At 38.7% G+C, this 17,929-nt stretch overlaps 1 protein-coding gene across 1 annotated transcript in view; it reads right to left on the reverse strand.

Annotated features, from left to right (window-relative positions):
• MICU1 (mitochondrial calcium uptake 1) overlaps positions 1-17,929 on the reverse strand; it is a 233,556-nt gene that overhangs the window by 16,974 nt on the left and 198,653 nt on the right. The window contains exon 10 of the mRNA XM_012460264.2: positions 11,540-11,648. Coding sequence (XP_012315687.2) covers positions 11,540-11,648 — 109 coding nt within the window. The remainder of the gene's footprint in view (positions 1-11,539; positions 11,649-17,929) is intronic.

The raw sequence follows: 17,929 nt of genomic DNA on the forward strand, positions 1-17,929 counted from the left end.
AACAGAGTGTTTAAACAAAATGATTTCTAAGTTCTCTTCCTGCCCTAAAATTTTTAAATGAGTTAAAATGTCTTTATCTTTAGAAGCTCTCAAAGAATAAAACCAAAGGTGTAGGTTTCTAAAATGATGGCTGGTGTGGTGGGCAGAATTCTAAGGCAGAACCTGTGACTATGATAATTCTGTGATGAGGTTACTGTATATGGGAAAGGGGATGGGCTAGTCAGTCCCATGACTACATTATATATAAGAATTAATCAGGCCAGACGTGGTGGCTCACGCCTGTAATCCAAGCACTTTGGAGCCAAGGCAGGCGGATCACCTGAGGTCGGGAGTTCAAGACCAGCCTAACCAACATGGTGAAACCTTGTCTTTAAAAAAAAAAAGAATTAATCTTAGCAGACTGAGGTGAGAGATTCTGTTGCTGGCTCTGAAGAAGTGAGTGCCATGCTGTGATGGGGCCTGGTGAGATCAATGACTGGCCAATAGCCAGCAAGAAAATGGGGACCCTGGGCCTACAACTGAAAGGACCTGAATTCTGCCAACAGCATGAATGAACTATGAAGAGGACCCTGAACTCTGGATGAAAATGAAGGCCCCTCGCCCAACAACACTGTGATTTCATCCTTGTTAAGATCCTAAGCAGAGAACCTAGCTACGGTGTGCCCACACTCTGAATCACAGAAACGGGACAGTGGGGAAGGCATTTATGATTGGGAATATCTTTTTTTTTTTTTTTTGAGACGGAGTCTTGCTCTGTCTCCCAGACTGGAGTACAGTGGCGTGATCTTGGCTTGCTATAATCTCTGCTTCCCATGTTCAAGTGATTCTCCCACCTCAGCCTTCCAAGTGGCTGGGATTACAGCTTCCCACTACCACACCAGGCTAATTTTTGTATTTTTGTTTTTTTGTTTTTTGAGATGGAGTCTTGCTCTGTTTCCCAGGCAGGAGTGGAGTGGCACAATCTTGGCTTGCTGCAACCTCTGCTTCCCGGGTTCAAGCAATTCTCCTGTTTTAGCCTCCCAAGTAGCTGGAATTACAGGTGGGCGCCACCATGCCCAGCTAATTTTTATATATATTTTAGTAGAGATGGAGTTTTAACCATGTTGGCCAGGCTGGTCTCAAACTCCTGACCTCGTGATCCACCCACCTTGGCCTTCCAAAGTGCTGGGATTACAGGGTTGTGCCACTGTGCCCAGCCTGCACTCATTCTTTACATGCCTTTTACAGAACTGTCATTCTGCTTTACCTACTATACCAAACTCCATAAATTAGATCTTACGTGGCACCAGCCAAAGTCTAATTAAGTTTTACATTTCCTAACAAGAAAATAAATTAAAACTGTCACACTTCTTTTGGGAATTTAAGTCTTGCTCTTACTTCAAATCTATCTGACAATTATAAGTCAGTTTACTTTCGCAAAGATTTCACATAGATAGGCTGGGTTAATAGTCTCTGTGAGGCCATAGATTTGGATATAACTTTAGTCTATGACATGTCACTGAAAACATTACTTAATTCAGTAAGAAGGTGATTTAGTTATAATCATAAAATTTCAAATCTGCATGAACCTTTAGAGATATCTGTAACTCCAACCTGAGGGTCAGAGAAGTGACCTGCTCAAGGAGTCAAAGGAAATTAATGACATGGGAAGGTGCTACAGTCCTAACACTCTTCCCCTCACACTACACTCTTACTAGAGTATTTCAACATCCTTTGTAGGATCTGGCAAGGTCTATAATTAATTCATTTACACAACATGAATGAACATCTGTTTATATAAAGAATTGTTCTAGGCTCTGAATAGGACACAAAGATGTAGAAAACGTGGTTCGAGTCTTTGAGTTTATAGTCTAATGAATTCCCCCTCCAATGCTGAAGATACTAGAGATATCTATCAATAGGGGTTACATATTCCTAGAGAACTTACTTAAATAATAAAGGCTTCTGTAGGTAGTGACACCAAGAATTTTTCGATGAATGATGAAACTTAGGAGAAGCTAAAGAACTTAGAACTTCTAAGCTAATAAAAATGTCAAAAGTGACTAATAAAAAGCAGTAGATTCCACTTCCTCAGAGAACAAAGAGTAAGCCTTATCTGGTATACTTGGCAGGCAGCTTGGTATAGTTTTAATGTCAACCTAGTATATTAACATAGTATTATCTCTTTTTATTTTCACAATAACTCTCAAACAAGTATTCTACTATCACCATTGTACAGATCTGGAAACTGAGGCTTTGAGAACTTAAGGAATTTGTTCAAGGTCACAAAACTAGTGAATAACAGGGACTCAAATTCAGGTTTGAACTTAAAACCAAAATTTATGTTCAGCACAATTTCTTGCACACAGTTAACTCTCAATGAATGCTAGATATTAGAACAGTATCTCAAAGTGTGACAGAGCACTGGTATACCAATGAGTGGAGGTGGTGAGGAACATCTTGGTCATTAGAAGGTGTATCTATATCCTGTATTTTGATGTTAAAGTAATATGGTTCCAAAGGTAAAAATCACAGATGTGTCTCCTAAGGCATTCCTATGGAGGACAAGAAGCTAGATTAGACAACTCCAAGAGTCTGTTACTGTCATGTAAGGACTATGGATGTCAGAGTGTGTCTGAGCTGTAGAACCTACACCTGAACAGAACAGACAACTGTAGGGGGAAAAAAGGTCACATTTCAAATTCAACAGAAGGGCACTATCTCCAAAACATCATAGTTTACCAAAAGGACGTCATTCTCACCCTAAGAATGGTCAACTCTTAGCCTAAAGCAACTAGGAAAAAATACCCCAGAGCCTGTCTTCCCAATGCTACAGTGAAGCATGGTTCGAAATGGTGAAGCCACAGTGCCCCCTGGATGGTGCTTCAGCAAAGATTTTCAGACTCTAACAGAATTGTGGAGTATCATGAGAAGCAACATGATGGTGTGGAAAGAACACAGACTTGGAATTAGAGAGACCTGAGCTTGAATCCTGGCTCCACCACTGCTTAGCTGAGTAACCACGATCAAGTGGCTTCATTTGATATTTTCCTCATCCATAAAATGAAGATGAATGAGGATAATTCAGGTTTTAAAGATTAAAAGCGATAACAAGCATAAAGCACTTAGCATTGTGCCTGGCACAGAGAAACTACTATGAAATGAGAGTTGCTATTAGTGCTCCAGATGTGTGATGGCCCCACAGTCCTTGATAGGACAGTGCTACCAGATTCTTAGGGTTCAGGAGAGGGTGGCAGCTTGCCTGTCAAAGACAGTTGTTCAGAATATAAGTTTGTTGTGCGCTAGAAATTGCTTATTCCATCAGTAATTTCTGACTCCCCCGACAACCCAGTCAGAGCCTAAGTGATACAAGACTGAGACTCCCTTACTCATTCAAAGTATTAGACTAAAAGAAATGGAAAGCCACAAAGGTTCTCAGAGGTCATCCATGACATCCTTGTCCCTCCAGAGACAAAAGAAACTGAGACCATTTGATGATGTGACTGAAACTTCAGAAAAAATACTTGGGGTTGCAGAAAGCACACGTGGGAATTATGCCATAGATTTTATTACTTATTCTCTTGTTTTGTCAGATAATAAGGTAAACTGCACATATAGAATAACTACAAAGAATCAAGGCCAACTATGTCATAAATTATAATTTTCAATCTAAGTAGAATTGTGTGGGGGCATGAACAGTGAAGATCATGGACTATATTTGTGTGATTATTTTCTGATTTTATAGTTCAAAGTACACCGAGGACATAACTGGACTCACAGGTTTATTGCATCTGTACTCTCCTCAGGTGCTTTACAGTGGAGCTTTCTTGTACCTGGAAACCTTTATTCTCCTGGCAGAAATGGAAATATTCTTTGTTATACAGGCTGAAGTTCATTCTAGAGCTCCAGCTCAAATAATTTCCAACTTTTTCATCATAGGAAGCCATTGGGAAAGGAGTCATGTTCAATTTTCCATTACCTTCTTCAGCAGACCATTTAAATCAATCAGACAGCCACTGAGGAGTCATAGATCTAATTTTATGCCCAGTATGTGTATGAATGAGTAGTAGAACCAGTTCTTCTTAAGTGCTAAACAGAGAGACAGTGGAGACACACAATATTTTATGGAGAAAGATTCTTTCTTCAAATGGTCAGAACCTTGGAGAACACTTCATTATTACCTGATGGTTGTTATTCTCAGCATGAGTCATGCAGAACTAAAGAAATAGCCTCAATGAAATTTGATGTTTTTTTTCAAATGATAGGAGGGACAAACAGAAAAAATGAAAAAAGCAAAAGAACTGGACTATGTTCTAATATGGTAAATCTGCAGTGGCCACCTGCCTGATCTTTCAAATTATTCTGAGGAACATTAACTCCGTAAGTTATTAAAAGATAGTCTGGAGTAAATCAAATTTGGGAACCATATCCCTCTTCTGGAGATGATTAATAATGCACATTTGCATATTAAAAAGTTGGCAGGAGTGCTGCAGGAAGAAATTCTATATAACTCCAGAATTTTCCAAACTTATGAACCATGGAATACTTTTTTTTTCCTTTTAAATCCACAGAACCATCAACATATTGCAGTATACAGTGTTCTTCACAATGCTGTTTGGGAAATTCTGTGCTAAATTATGCCTAAAGACTGGTTTGTAAGCTCTAAAATAGCCAAGGAAGAGTCAGTGCCAGGGCCTAAAAGATGCCAATTTCTGAAGGTTCTAACCTTTTAGGAAAAAATAAAGACAGCTGAGACTCACAGCAGAAGCCAGACAAAAAGTACTCCTGTCTCTACCCTGGCCTCACTCTTTCCTGACCACTGGTATGAATTAGGGCCCCCACTTTTAAGCTCCTAGATCCTCTTGTGTCTAATTAGCACTTTTCACACCCAACTGGAACTGCTTCTACACTTATCTTTCTCCCCCATTAGACTCTGAGCTTCTTGAGGGTGGAACCCTGTGCCCAGCACAGTACCTATGCTTTTGGCTGAATAAATATTTGAGCAACACTAATTTTTTTTAAATTATTGCCTTCATAACAGAAACAGCTGACATTTACTATTCATTCACCACATGACAGGCACAAAGTTAAGTGCTTTATGTAGATTTAGTCTCACAACCCTATGAAATGAGTCCAGTTGGTCCTTCATATGTGTGGGTTCCATGCCCATGGATTCAACCAACTGCAGATAAAAAATATTTAAGAAAATGTTGGGCGCAGTGGCTTGCACCTGTAATCCCAGAACTTTGGGAGACCAAAGCAGGTGGATCACCCGAGGTCAGGAGTTAAAGACCAGCTTGGCCAACATGGCAAAACCCCGTCTCTACTATAAATAAAAAAATTAGCCAGGGTGATGGCACACGCCTGTAGTCCCAGCTACTCAGGAGACTGAGGCAGGACAATTGTTTAAACCTGGAAGGCAAAGGTTGCAGTGAGCTGAGATCGCACCGTTGCACTCCAGCCTGGGTGACAGAGCAAGACCCTGTCTCAAAAAAAAAAAACAAAAACACAACAAAACATTTCCATCACTTCACATAGTTACCTTTTTGTGAATGTAAGTAGCAAGGAACACTTAAGATCTACTCTCTTAGCAAATTTCAAGTGTACAGTAGGATTACTAATTATAGTCACTATAGTATAAATTAGCTCTCTAGAACTATTTCATCTTGCATAACTCAAGCTTTGCACCCTTTGAACAAAATAACTCCCCATTTCCCCCACTCCTGTAGCCCCTGGGAACCATCATTCTACTTTCTATGAGTTCAACTTTATTTAGATCCCATATATGAGAACCATGATCTTGTACTAGAAGATCTTAAGGAATCTGATAAAAAATGTTGAATAAGCAAGACTGTGTCTATATCTCCCCCAGCCCCCAGTAGGACAGGACAATCTGGGAATGAGCCTTCTCGGTGCCAGGGATGAAGAATGTCTATCATTCTCATCTAAGCTGAGACTGATCAATGCTTCCATGGGAAGGTTTCTGATAAAAAAGGGGAGTGGGAAATGAGAAAAGAAACATACTCAGAACAGCCTGAGGTAGGTAAGGTGTGTGCAATTTATCAGGCCCAGAGACAGGAGTATGGGACTTCAGTCACAACCCCATTCCCCATTCCATGGCCAGGCACAATTATTTAAAGCTATTTTGTTCCTGACTAGCTGTCTTACCCATTAGTTTCATTTTCCCAGAATCTATGATACAAAGAACAATGTATACACAATCAATAGCTTATGTTATTTTAATGTAAATTCTTGGTAAACAAATTAGAAACTAGCTCTTCCTTTAAAAACCCGCTTGTGGGCCAGGCGCAGTGGCTCATGCCTGTAATCTCAACACTTTGGGAGGCTGAGGCGGGTGGACTTCTTGAGCTCAGGAGTTCGACACCAGCCTGGACAACACAGTGAAACCCCGTCTCTACTAAAATACAAAAAATTAGCTGGGCATGGCAGTGTGCACCTATAGTCCCAGCTACTAGGGAGTCCAAAGCAGAAGAACTGCTTGAACCCGGGAGGTGTAGGTTGCAGTGAGCGGAGATCACGCCACTGCACTCCAGCCTGGGTGACAGAGTGAGACTCCATCTCAAGAAACAAAACAAAGAACCCCACTTGAAACTGCTGCTAATTGGAGTGTATATTCAGGGCAACATGAATCTATGCTACTGGGTTGCAGTCCTCAAACTTGGCCCAAATAAATTACATATATGTGTGTGTGTGTGTGTGTGTGTGTGTATATAACTATATATATAAAACTATTAATAAAATCTTAGTGCTTTGGAGAGACTGAAAAATCAAAGACTGTGGTCATCAACAATGAAATAAATACATTTTTAGATAACCCCAAAACTAAAAGAATTTATTACTAGCAGATCTGCACTACAGGAAATGCTAAAGGAAGTTGGGCTGAGTGTGGTGACTCACTCCTGTAATCCTAGCCACTGTGGGAGGTTGAGACAGGTGGACTGCTTGAGCCCAGGAGTTTTAAGACCAACCTGGGCAACACGGTGAAACTGTCTATAAAAAATACAAAAATTAGCCAGGCATGGTGGCATGTGCCTGTGGTCCCAGCGAACCAGGAGGCTGAGGTGGGAGGACTGCTTGAGCCTGGGCTGCAGTGAGCCATTTTGAGCTGAGGTGCCTGTCTCATGAATGAATGAATGAATGAATGGTAAAGGAAGTTATTCAGATAGATGGTAAGTGATACTACATAAAAACTTGAGCTGGGTGCAGTAGTGTACACCTGTAATCCTAGTACTTTGGGAGACTGAGGCCAGGAGTGTGAGACCAGCATGTGCAATACAGCAAGAGCTGTCTCTACAGAAAATAAAATAATTAGCTGGGTGTGGTAGCACATTCCTTAGTCCTAGCTACTTGGGAGGCTGAGGTGGGAGGATTCCTTGAGCCCTCGAGATTGAGGCTGCAGTGAGCTATGATCATACCACTGCACTCTAGCCTTGGTGACACAGCAAGAACTCTGTCTCTAAACCACCCCTCCACACTAAAAAACCCCTTGAAACACAAACAAAGAACAAAAATAAAAAAATAAAAAAAAACCACTTAAAAAACCATTGGGTATTTAAAAATAAATGAAAAGCACTCAAAATTATAAATATGTGGGTAAATATACAAGACTTTATCTTAATTTCTTAAAAAAGAAAAACTGTTGAAAGCAAAAACTCTAATATTATGAGACAATAATATATATACAGATGAAATGTAAATGACAACTATAGCATAAAGGATGAGGCGGTAGTAAATGGAACTATATGATTGCAAGGTTCTTACATTTCACTTGGAGTGGTACAATATTAACTCTAAGTAAGCCATGAAAAGTTATATTTCTAGAGAACCCTCTAAAATACAAAATGCTAAATGGTTACTCGGCTCAACTATACGCTGCCTAGAAGAGTTACACTTTAAAAACACCTATAAGTTGAACATAAAAGAATAGAAAAATAAGCTGGGTGCATTGGCTCACGCCTGTAATCCCAGCACTTTGGGAGGACGAGGTGAGCGGATCACCTGAGATCATGAGTTTGAGACCAGCCTGACCAACACAGTGAAACCCCATATCTACTAAATATACAGAAAATTAGCCAGGTATGGTGGCGCATGCCTGTAATCCTAGCTACTAGGGAGGCTGAGGCAGGAGGATGACTTGAACCCTGGAGGCCGATTTCAAGAGCCAAGATTGCGCCACTGCACTCACTCCAGAGTGAGACACTGTCTCAAAAAAAAAAAATATATATATATATATATATACACCATGCAAAATACAAAAAAACTAGGTTAACTATTAATATGAGATAAAATAGATTTAAAGATAAGGCATATTACTAAAAATAAAGGGGGAACATTTCATGATCAAAAAAGGGCCAATTCATCACGAAGGCATAATTTTAAGTGTGTAAGCCCCTAAAAACAGAACTCAAAATTCATGAAGCAGAAACTGACATTAAAGGGAAAAACAGATACTAAAAAGTAAAAGACATAAAAGAGCTAAATAACACTATCAAACATCTTGACCTAATTGACATCTTTGTAACACTGTACCCCAAACTGCAGAATACACATTCTTTTAAATACATATGAAACATTCATATAAAAAAAAAGCAAACTATATACTGGGCCATAAAACAGTCTCAATATAAAGAATTGAAATTTTATAGAGTGTGTCCTCTGACCACAATGGGACTAAATTAGAAATAAATACCAAGAATATATCCAGAATAAAACAAAAATATTTTAATTTGAATTTATTTTTATTTTTTGTAGAGACAAGGTCTTGCTACCTTGCCCAGGCTGGTTTTGAACTCCTGACCTCAAATGATCCTCCTGCCTTGGCCTACCAAAGTGTTGGGATTATAGGTGTGAGCCACTACATGCAGCCAAAACCAACATATTTGGAAGTTAAACAACATACTTTTAAATAGTCCATGAGATTACCTAAGAAATCAGAAAATATTTTGAAAAGGATGATGTAAAAAATACAACACACCAAAATTGTGAAAAGTAGATAAAGTAGTGTGTGTGTTTTTAATTTTTTTGTTATGTTTTGTTTTTGTTTTTGTTTTTTTTTTGAGACAGAGCTTTCTTCTGCCTCCCAGGATGGAGTACAGTGGTGTGATCTCAGCTCACTATAACCTCTGCCTCCTGGGTTCGAGCAAGTCTCCTGCCTCAGCCTCCCGAGTAGCTGGGATTACAGGTGCGTGCCACCATGCCTGGCTAGTTTTTGTATTTTTAGAAGAGATGGGGTTTCACCATGTTTGCCAGGTTGGTCTCGAACTCTTGGCCTCAAGTGATCTGCCCACCTTCCAAAGTGCTTGGGATTACAGGTGTGAGCCATCACGCCCAGCAATAAAGCAGTGTTTATAGGGAAATTTACAGCTTCACAAACTTACCTTAGAAAAGGTAAGTAAGGTTCCATCTCAAGATGCTTAGAAAAACAAAAACAAAACAATATATACTGAAAATAAGTAGAAGGAAGTAAAAAAGGTATGAGCAGAAATCAACTCAATAGGCAACAAAACATAGAAAAAATTAACAAAGTCAAGAATTGGTTCTTTGAAAAGATTAACAAAATTGTTAAACCCTAGGTAGACTGAGTAAGAAATATTTTTTTAAAAAATGAAAGAGAAGACATAATTTGCCAACAGTAGGAGTAAAAGGGGATTTCAGATTCTACAGACATCAAAAGGGTAGTAATGGAATATTATGAACAACTTCATGTTAATAAATTCAATAACTTAGAGACAAGAGCAAATTCCTCAAAAATATAACCTAAAATTCATATAAAACATAAACCTTACATATTTACTTAAAAACTTAAATCATCAAAACCTTTCAGAAAGAAATTGGCATGCCCAGATAGTTTCACTGATGAATTTTATCAAATAAAACTCAGAAAGAAACAACACTAATCTTACAGAAATGTCTTCTAAAAATAGAGAAGGAAAAACTCCCTAACTCATTTTATAGATTGATTGATGGATTGACTGAGACGGAGTCTTGCTCTGTTACCCAGTCTGGAGTGCAGTGGCATGATCTCGACTCACTGCAATCTCCATCTCCCAGGTTCAAGCGATTCTTCTGCCTCAGCCTCCTTAGTAGCTGGGACTGCAGGCGTGCGCCACCATGCCTGGCTAACTTTTTGTATTTTTAGTAGAGATGGGGTTTCACCATGTTGGCCAGGCTGGTCTTGAACTCCTGACCTCAGGTGATCCACCTGCCTGGCTATGTTCGTACAAGGATTACTATTCATCATAAAAAAGGATTAAACTACTGACATACAACAGAGATAGATCTCAAAACATTAAGTGAAACATTAGAAGGAGTGTACATTTGTATAATTCCATTGTATGAAGTTCTAGAAAAAGCAAAATTAATCTATAGTGGAAAAATATGCAGTACAAAGGTTGCCTCTTGGTGAGTGGGGGCAAAAACTGTGAAGGGGCATGAAGGAACTTTAAATGAATCTTGAATTCTAGTTAATACTCATACTGGGCTGGGCTCAGTGGCTCACGCCTATAATCCCAGCACTTTGGGAGGCCGAGGTGGGTGGATCATGAGGTCATAAGTTTGAGACCAGCTTGTCCAACATGGTGAAACCCAGTCTCTACTAAAGATACAAAATATTAAAAAAAAAAAAAAAAAAGATACAAAATATTAGCCGAGTGTGGTAGCACACTCCTGTAATCCCAGTTACTCGGGAGGCTGATGCAGGAGAATCACTTGAACCCGGGAGGCTCACTGCAGAGGTTGCAGTGAGCCAAGATAGCGCCGTTGAACTCCAGCCTGGGCGACAGGGTAAGACTCCATCTCAAAAAAAAAAAAAATTCATACTGATGTATTTGGGAGTGAAGTATACTTAATTTGCAACTTACTTTGACCATGTCAAGAAATAAGATTGATTAGAGAGACGAAGATATGCATAGTCATACAATCAAGCAAATATAGCAAAATGTCAGTTGAGCTGAATATATGGATGTTATTTAAATAATTATTTCAACTGTTTTGAATGTTTAAAAATTTTCATAAGAAAATGTTAGGGGGAAAAACTGTGCTTTCAATTCTTCCGTTTTTTCACGTTGTTTGTACAAACCATAACTGAATTTCTGTGAAGTAGGCCAAAGGAGCAGGGGTGCTATTCTCAGTCATATTATCTTGAAAAAATAATCTTAATAAAAAGAAATAAACTAAAACATTCCTTCTCATCAAAGATATAACTTAAATTGTATAGTGACTTTAGCTTCACATTGTATATGTAATGACTCTGGCTTGGATGGGGGAAGTTCTGCAGTTTCATGCCCCGTACCTCAGCTTAGATGCTTATTTTCAAGGTTAGTCATTTAAAGATGGGCATCTGCCCAGACTACGGCCTTAGCACAAGAAAATATATGCACTGAGCTTGGCATCTCAGGGTGAAATGCAAGGCTCATACAATGTCAACAAATCAAAACACATACCAAGAAAAACTTAGTTTTACTGTTAAGGCCGGGACAGTCACCTAAGAGATTACAGATCCAATGTTCATACCTTCGAAAACACTTTTGAGTTTCATTACCTTTATCAAGAGATGCTCCAGCCATATGGTAAAAACTCAATGCAGTGTCCACATCATTAATGTTCTTTAGGAAAGTAAAGAAGTTCTCCACCTCCTGAAATGTCAGACCCTGAAAGAGGAGGGACAGCAAGGTAAGGCAGGACCTGTAATAAAAAGCAGCACGATATGGACAGGCAGTGATTCAGAAATAGTCTGCAAATCAGAAATTTATGCTCATGTCTAGAACAGAAACTGAATAAATTAATCAAGGAATGTCAAATTCATAAATAGTAGGGGAACGAAACTCTTGACTTTTACTCTGAGAAAGGCAAACTGGCTAATTGCTTCCCTCTTACATGTAAAATCTGACAAAGCTGCTTACAGTGATGGCTGAATATCTTAATAAAAAAATATATATTTTTTGAGACAGTTTCACTTTTGTCACCCAGGATGGAGTGCAATGGGCTCACTGCAACCTCCACCTCCCAAGTTCAAGTGATTCTCCTGCCTCAGACTCCCGAGTAGCTGGGATTACAGGCGTGCACCACCAGGGCCAGCTAATTTTTGTATTTTTAGTAGAAACAGGGTTTCACCATGTTGGCCAGGCTGTTCTTGAACTCCTGACTTCAGGTGATCCACCCGCCTCAGCCTCCCAAAGTGCTGGGATTACAGCTGTGAATCACCTCACCTGGCCTAATGAAAATATTTCTAACTGTGTGCTCCAATTAGACACACTATCTATTATGACACTTCCTAATTGAGCTATTGCTACTTGATCTGTTATACATCTTAAAAAGTAAAATCAGAGTCAAGACTTCCAGTTTAATAGTCTGCTCACAGGCCAGCTAAGCTTTCTGAGGCTTAGGCTAATTAAACAATCACCAAAGTCGGTGATATCCTGGGGAAGGGTGTCAGTATTTAGCAAAATCCAAGTAATGAGGAAGCTGTTCATTATCTCAATTTATTTTTTTTTCTTGTTTTTTTTTCCTTTTTTCGACCTTCAAAGCTGCTGAAAATCAACATATTATCTCAATTTAAAAGCTACTCACAAAGTAATTTGCCACCTAACTTTAATCTGATGAAATTCTGTGAATGAAGACATTTTTTTCAAAAACTGTTCAAAGATTTGCTGATCTCTAATTCTACTTTCTATGATGGATCAAGAAAAAGTAGTTATAGAAATAGGGGCTACTGGGAATTCCTTTATAGGGAGGAAGATTTATCCTATTTGCCTTTTCCCTGCTTCCCACACATCATGCTGTGATGGAAATGAATGCAGTTTCTAAGAAGGGGAAACATTGGGCAATGTCCTAGATGTCCCAGACACTGATGTTAATGCCTTTTAATGAAGCATCAGGTACTTACTGGGCTGCAGATGTAGACTGGCTTCTACTTAGTGCTGCTCCTCTTACACTTTTCATTTCCTCAAACTACAGAGCCCAGGAACTCACATCAGGAACTCAGTAATAAGGAAATCTAAATACAATCTACAGTTCTTTCCTGGTACTCTCCAAACTGGGTCAACTGTATCTTTCTTATCTCATCAAATTGAAAGCTAAAAGACTGTATAAGGCTGGGTGCAGTGACTCATGCCTGTAATCCCACCACTTTGGGAGGCTGAGGCAGGAGGATCACTTGAACTCAGTCATCAGCCTGGGCAACATGGTAAAACCTCGTCTCTAAAACAATACAAAAAAAGTTAGCTGAGTGCGGTGGCGTGTGCCTGTAGTCCCAGCTATTTGGGAGGCTGAGGTGGGAAGATTGCTTGAGTCTGGGAGGCAGAGGTTGCAGGGAGCTGAGATTGTGTCACAGCACTCCAGCCTGGGTGACAGAGATAGATGCTATCTCAAAAACAAAACACAGCAAAAAAGATTGTATAATTATGTCACATAATCTTTTATAATTTTTTTCCTTAGAATCACAGAACTTAAAAAACTTTATTGTGGAATACAATGACTATGTAGAAAGGTGCATAAATGTAAAACTCATCATCGAACTGTTGCAAAGTGAATACCCATAGAACCTTCATTTGGGTCAAGGAACAGACTGTCATCAGCATTCCAGAAGCTTTGTCCCTCCCACCAACATGTCCCTTCCTAATCATAAGCTCCAGCTCCTGCACAACCCCCACTGACAAAAACCACTATTCTGACTTTTAGGGAATTCATTTTATTGCTTTTTTTAAAAATAGCATGTTTATATGTAAACAGCATATTTAAAAAAACAGTTGTTTAATTTTATCTGTTGTGGAACAGTATAAACGGAATCATGCAGTAGACATTCTGTTATCTATGGCTTCTCTCTTTAAGATTTGTTCATGTTTTTGTGTGTATCTGTAGTCCATTAATTTTATTGCTATAAAGTATTTCAGTGTGTGAATACCACAATTTGTTTATTCTATTTGGGCTACTTTTGGCAATTATGAAGAGTGGTGTGTCTGTACTTAGCATTTATTCAAACATTTATAGAGTACCTACTATGTACCATAATTTTTGGTAGTGGACTGGAAGGCCTATATTATATGCTTTTTCCCTAATTTGAGGTCACTCTCTTGGCTTTGCCTTAGAGTATCCAGAGTTAGGTTTCACCATGGATGCCACAGTATGCTATTTAATGTAGGCACTGGCTAGAATCGACATTTAGAGGAGAATCCCAAAGGATTAGAAGTATAGGTTGTACAGTATCATTGATTATGGATGGATACTAATCTTCCTTTTCCCTCCATCAAAAGACACATAAAGGTGGAAGCAATCCAATAGTCTATCGATGGATGAATGGATAAACAAAATACAGCATATACACACAATGGAATATTGTTTAGCCTTTAAAAGGAAGATTCTGACACAATCTGCAGCATGATGGGCCTTGAAGACATTATGCCAAGTGAAATAAACTAGCCACAAAAGGACAAAAGATAATGCTATATGACTGAACTTATATGAGGTACTGAGAGTAGTCAAAAATAGTGTTGTCAGGAGCTGGGGAGAAGGAGAATGAGGAGCTATTGTTTAATGGTAAGGATTTCCAGTTTGGGAAGATGAATGGGTTCTGGAAATGGACAGTGTTGATGGTGGCACAACAATGTAAAGTACTTAATGTCACTGAACTGTACACTTAAAAATGGTTAAAATGGTATATTTTGTTATGTATATTTTCCCACACACAACACACATATACACACAACATGCTAAAACTCTTTTACTTTTCTTATTAAGGTATAAAATCCTGTAGGAGTTAGAGAGTTAGGGGACTAAGTTATTGAAAGCGTATTTGAGGCTAAAAGGTTAACATAAAATTCCTAAAACAGAGCATGGTAGAGGAAATGTGTCCCACTGTGATGATAAACAACTTCTAATGTTTGTTAGTTTCTAACAAACACTATGAAACATCAAATATTACAGCTTAAGACCAGAGTGCTTATGCTGAGAATTATCTGAGGACAGAGAGAGAACAATATAAACTGAATGGCTATTCATTTGATGATTTAGAAAAACAGTGGGCTGCAAATCACATTATATAACTATTAAATCCAAATATACAACACTATACTTTTATCACAAAGATACAATAAAAAATTTATTGAGCACTTACTAACCACTTAGCATTATGCCAAGAACAGTGAGGGAAATAAAATTGCACTGGACACAGGCCTTAATTTTTAGGGAGCTTAAAATTTAGATAGGTCTCCTTAAAGAAAAGATGATGTCAGTCACAAAATTCTTATTTTTTTGGTAATTACTGTAGTAAAAATCCAGAGGGCTATTAGAAAAAAGCTAGAGTAAGACTATAACATAAGCTTTGTGGCTGTTAAAATGGAAAGTGAAAGGATATGTTTATTGCAAATTAAGTTGTTTGGACAACTAGGCTACAGCATATGCAGCAATCTATTGGCAGGTGACTTGAACTGCAGACATAATTGTGAAAAAAAACTGTCTCTTAGGCTTTGCAATAAAGGGATATTCTTGACATACTGTGGGGGGAAAATAGAGCAGTTACTCTGTGACTAATTGTTCAACAAACTGGTTATCTATCTACCTTTGGAAAGATGGACTTATATAAAACTGGGCTTTAGGTGACTCTAAAAAGAAGATAAGATTAATAATAGTTTGTAGACAATAGAGATACTTCTTTAGGTTGTTTAAAAACAAATTTAACATTAGGAAGTTGTTAAGCAAGTAAATGGAATTGTCTTTCAAAACTAAAAGCAGGGCCAGGCGCGGTGGCTCACGCCTGTAATCCCAGCACTTTGGGAGACCGAGACGGGTGGATCACCTGAGGTCAGGAGTTTGAGACCAGCCTGGCCAACTGGGTGAAAGCCCATCTTTACTTAAAATACAAAGTTAGCCAGATGTGGTGGTACACACCTGTAATTCCAGCTACTTGGGAGGCTGAGACAGGAGAATCGCTGAACTCAGGAGGTGAAGGTTGCAGTGAGCCAAGATCACGCCATTGCACTCCAGCTGAGCAAAACTCTGTCTCAAAAAGCAGTGGATAAAACTTTTAGAAGAAAATACAGGAGAGGCTGAGCACAGTGGCTCACGCCTGTAATCCCAGCCCTTTGGGAGGCCGAGGTGGGCAAATCACTTGAGCCCAAAAGTTCGAGACCAGCCTGGCCAACACAGAGAAACCCTATCTCTACTAAAAGTACAAAAATTAGCCAGACGTGGTGGCACACGCCGGTAATCCCAGCTACTCAGGAGGCTCAGGAATGAGAATTGCGAATTGCGTGAACCCAGGAGGCAGAGGTTATAGTGAGCTGAGATCATGCCATTGCACTCCAGCCTGGGCAACAGCAAAACTCTGCCTCAAAAACAAAAACAAAAACAAAAAAAACAAATCACACAGGAGAAAATCTTCATGATGTTGAGTAAAGCAAGAGTTCTTAGACGACACCCAAAGCACAAGCCATGAAAGAGAAAAACCTGATTGGTTAGATTTCATCAAAATTAAAAAATTTTGTGCTTTAAAATGAGAAAATAAATCATAAGCTAGGGAAAATACTTGAAAATCATATGTTTGATAAAGGAATTACATCCAGGTCAGGCGCAGTGGCTCATGCCTGTAATCCCAACACTTTGGGAGGCCAAAGTGGGCAGATCACCTGAGGTCAGGAATTTAAGACCAGCCTGACCAATATGGTAAAATCCCATCTCTACTAAAAATACAAAAATTAGCCAAGTTATGGTGGTGGGGGACTGTAATCCCAGCGACTCAGGAGGCTGAGGCAGGAGAATTGCTTGAATCTGGGAGGCAGAGGTGGCAATGAGCTGAGATCGCGCCACTGCACTCCAGCCTGGGCGACAGAGGGAGACTCTGTCTCAAAAAATAAAAACAAAAAAGGACTTGTATCTAGAATTACATAAAGAACTACTATAACTCAATAAATGGGAAGACCAACAATCTGATTTAAAAAAAGATTTGAACAGACAGTTTATCAAACAAGACAAGTGAATGGCTAATAAGTACATGAAACTATGCTCAGCATCATTAGGAAAATGCATTAAAATCACAATCATATGCTGCTATACACCTATTAGAATGACTGTAATAAAGAAGACAGACATCAACAGGTATTGATGAGGGTATGGAGAAACTGGAGCTCTTGTACATTCACGTGGAAATGTGAAATGGTTCAGCAGCTTGGGAACACAGTTTAGCAATGTCTCAAAAAATTAAATTTACCATACAACCCAACTATTTTACTCCTAGGAATCTTCAACAAAAATGAAAACACAGGTCTGCAGGAGGACTTGTATGCAATGTTCATAGCAGCATTATTCATGATAGCCCCAAACTGGAAACAATCCAAATGTCCATCCACTGGTGAATGGATAAATAAAATTTAGTGTATCCAAACAATAAAATACTATTTACTCTTCTGCAATAGAAAATAATAAACTAATCTCTTAACTCTTATAACTGAAAAAAAATTATTACTATAAGCATCTACATAAACTTAAAAATTATATTGTGTTAAGTAAAAGAAGCTAGACACAAAAGACTACCTTATTATTATATTATTGTATTTATATGAAATGTCCAGAAAAGGCAAGTCTATAGAGACTGAAGGCCGTTTTATAGTTTCCTGGGCGTAGGGTAGAAATGAGGATTGACTGAAAGCTAGCAGGAAGGATCTTTTTGGGGTGATGGAAATGTTCTAAAACTGGAAGGCAGTGGTAGGTAATTGTATAACTGCAAATTTATTAAAAATCACTGGATTGTACAATTAAAATGGATAGTTTACAGTATATAAATTATACCTCAAAAAAAGTTATAGATGAGAAAAGGAAAATTTAGCTTCCTTTGGAGTCAGCTGTAAAGCGAGATATCTAGTGCTGACAGGCCATGATGAGTGCAAATACACTGTAATGGATGGTTCCCTTGTCCTGCCTTTTAATCAGTTGTACCAAA

This window comes from Aotus nancymaae, unplaced genomic scaffold (genome assembly GCF_030222135.1).
Source record: "Aotus nancymaae isolate 86718 unplaced genomic scaffold, 86718_ANA_hifiasm-v0.15.2.pri h1tg000010l, whole genome shotgun sequence".
Classification (NCBI taxonomy): domain Eukaryota; kingdom Metazoa; phylum Chordata; class Mammalia; order Primates; family Aotidae; genus Aotus; species Aotus nancymaae.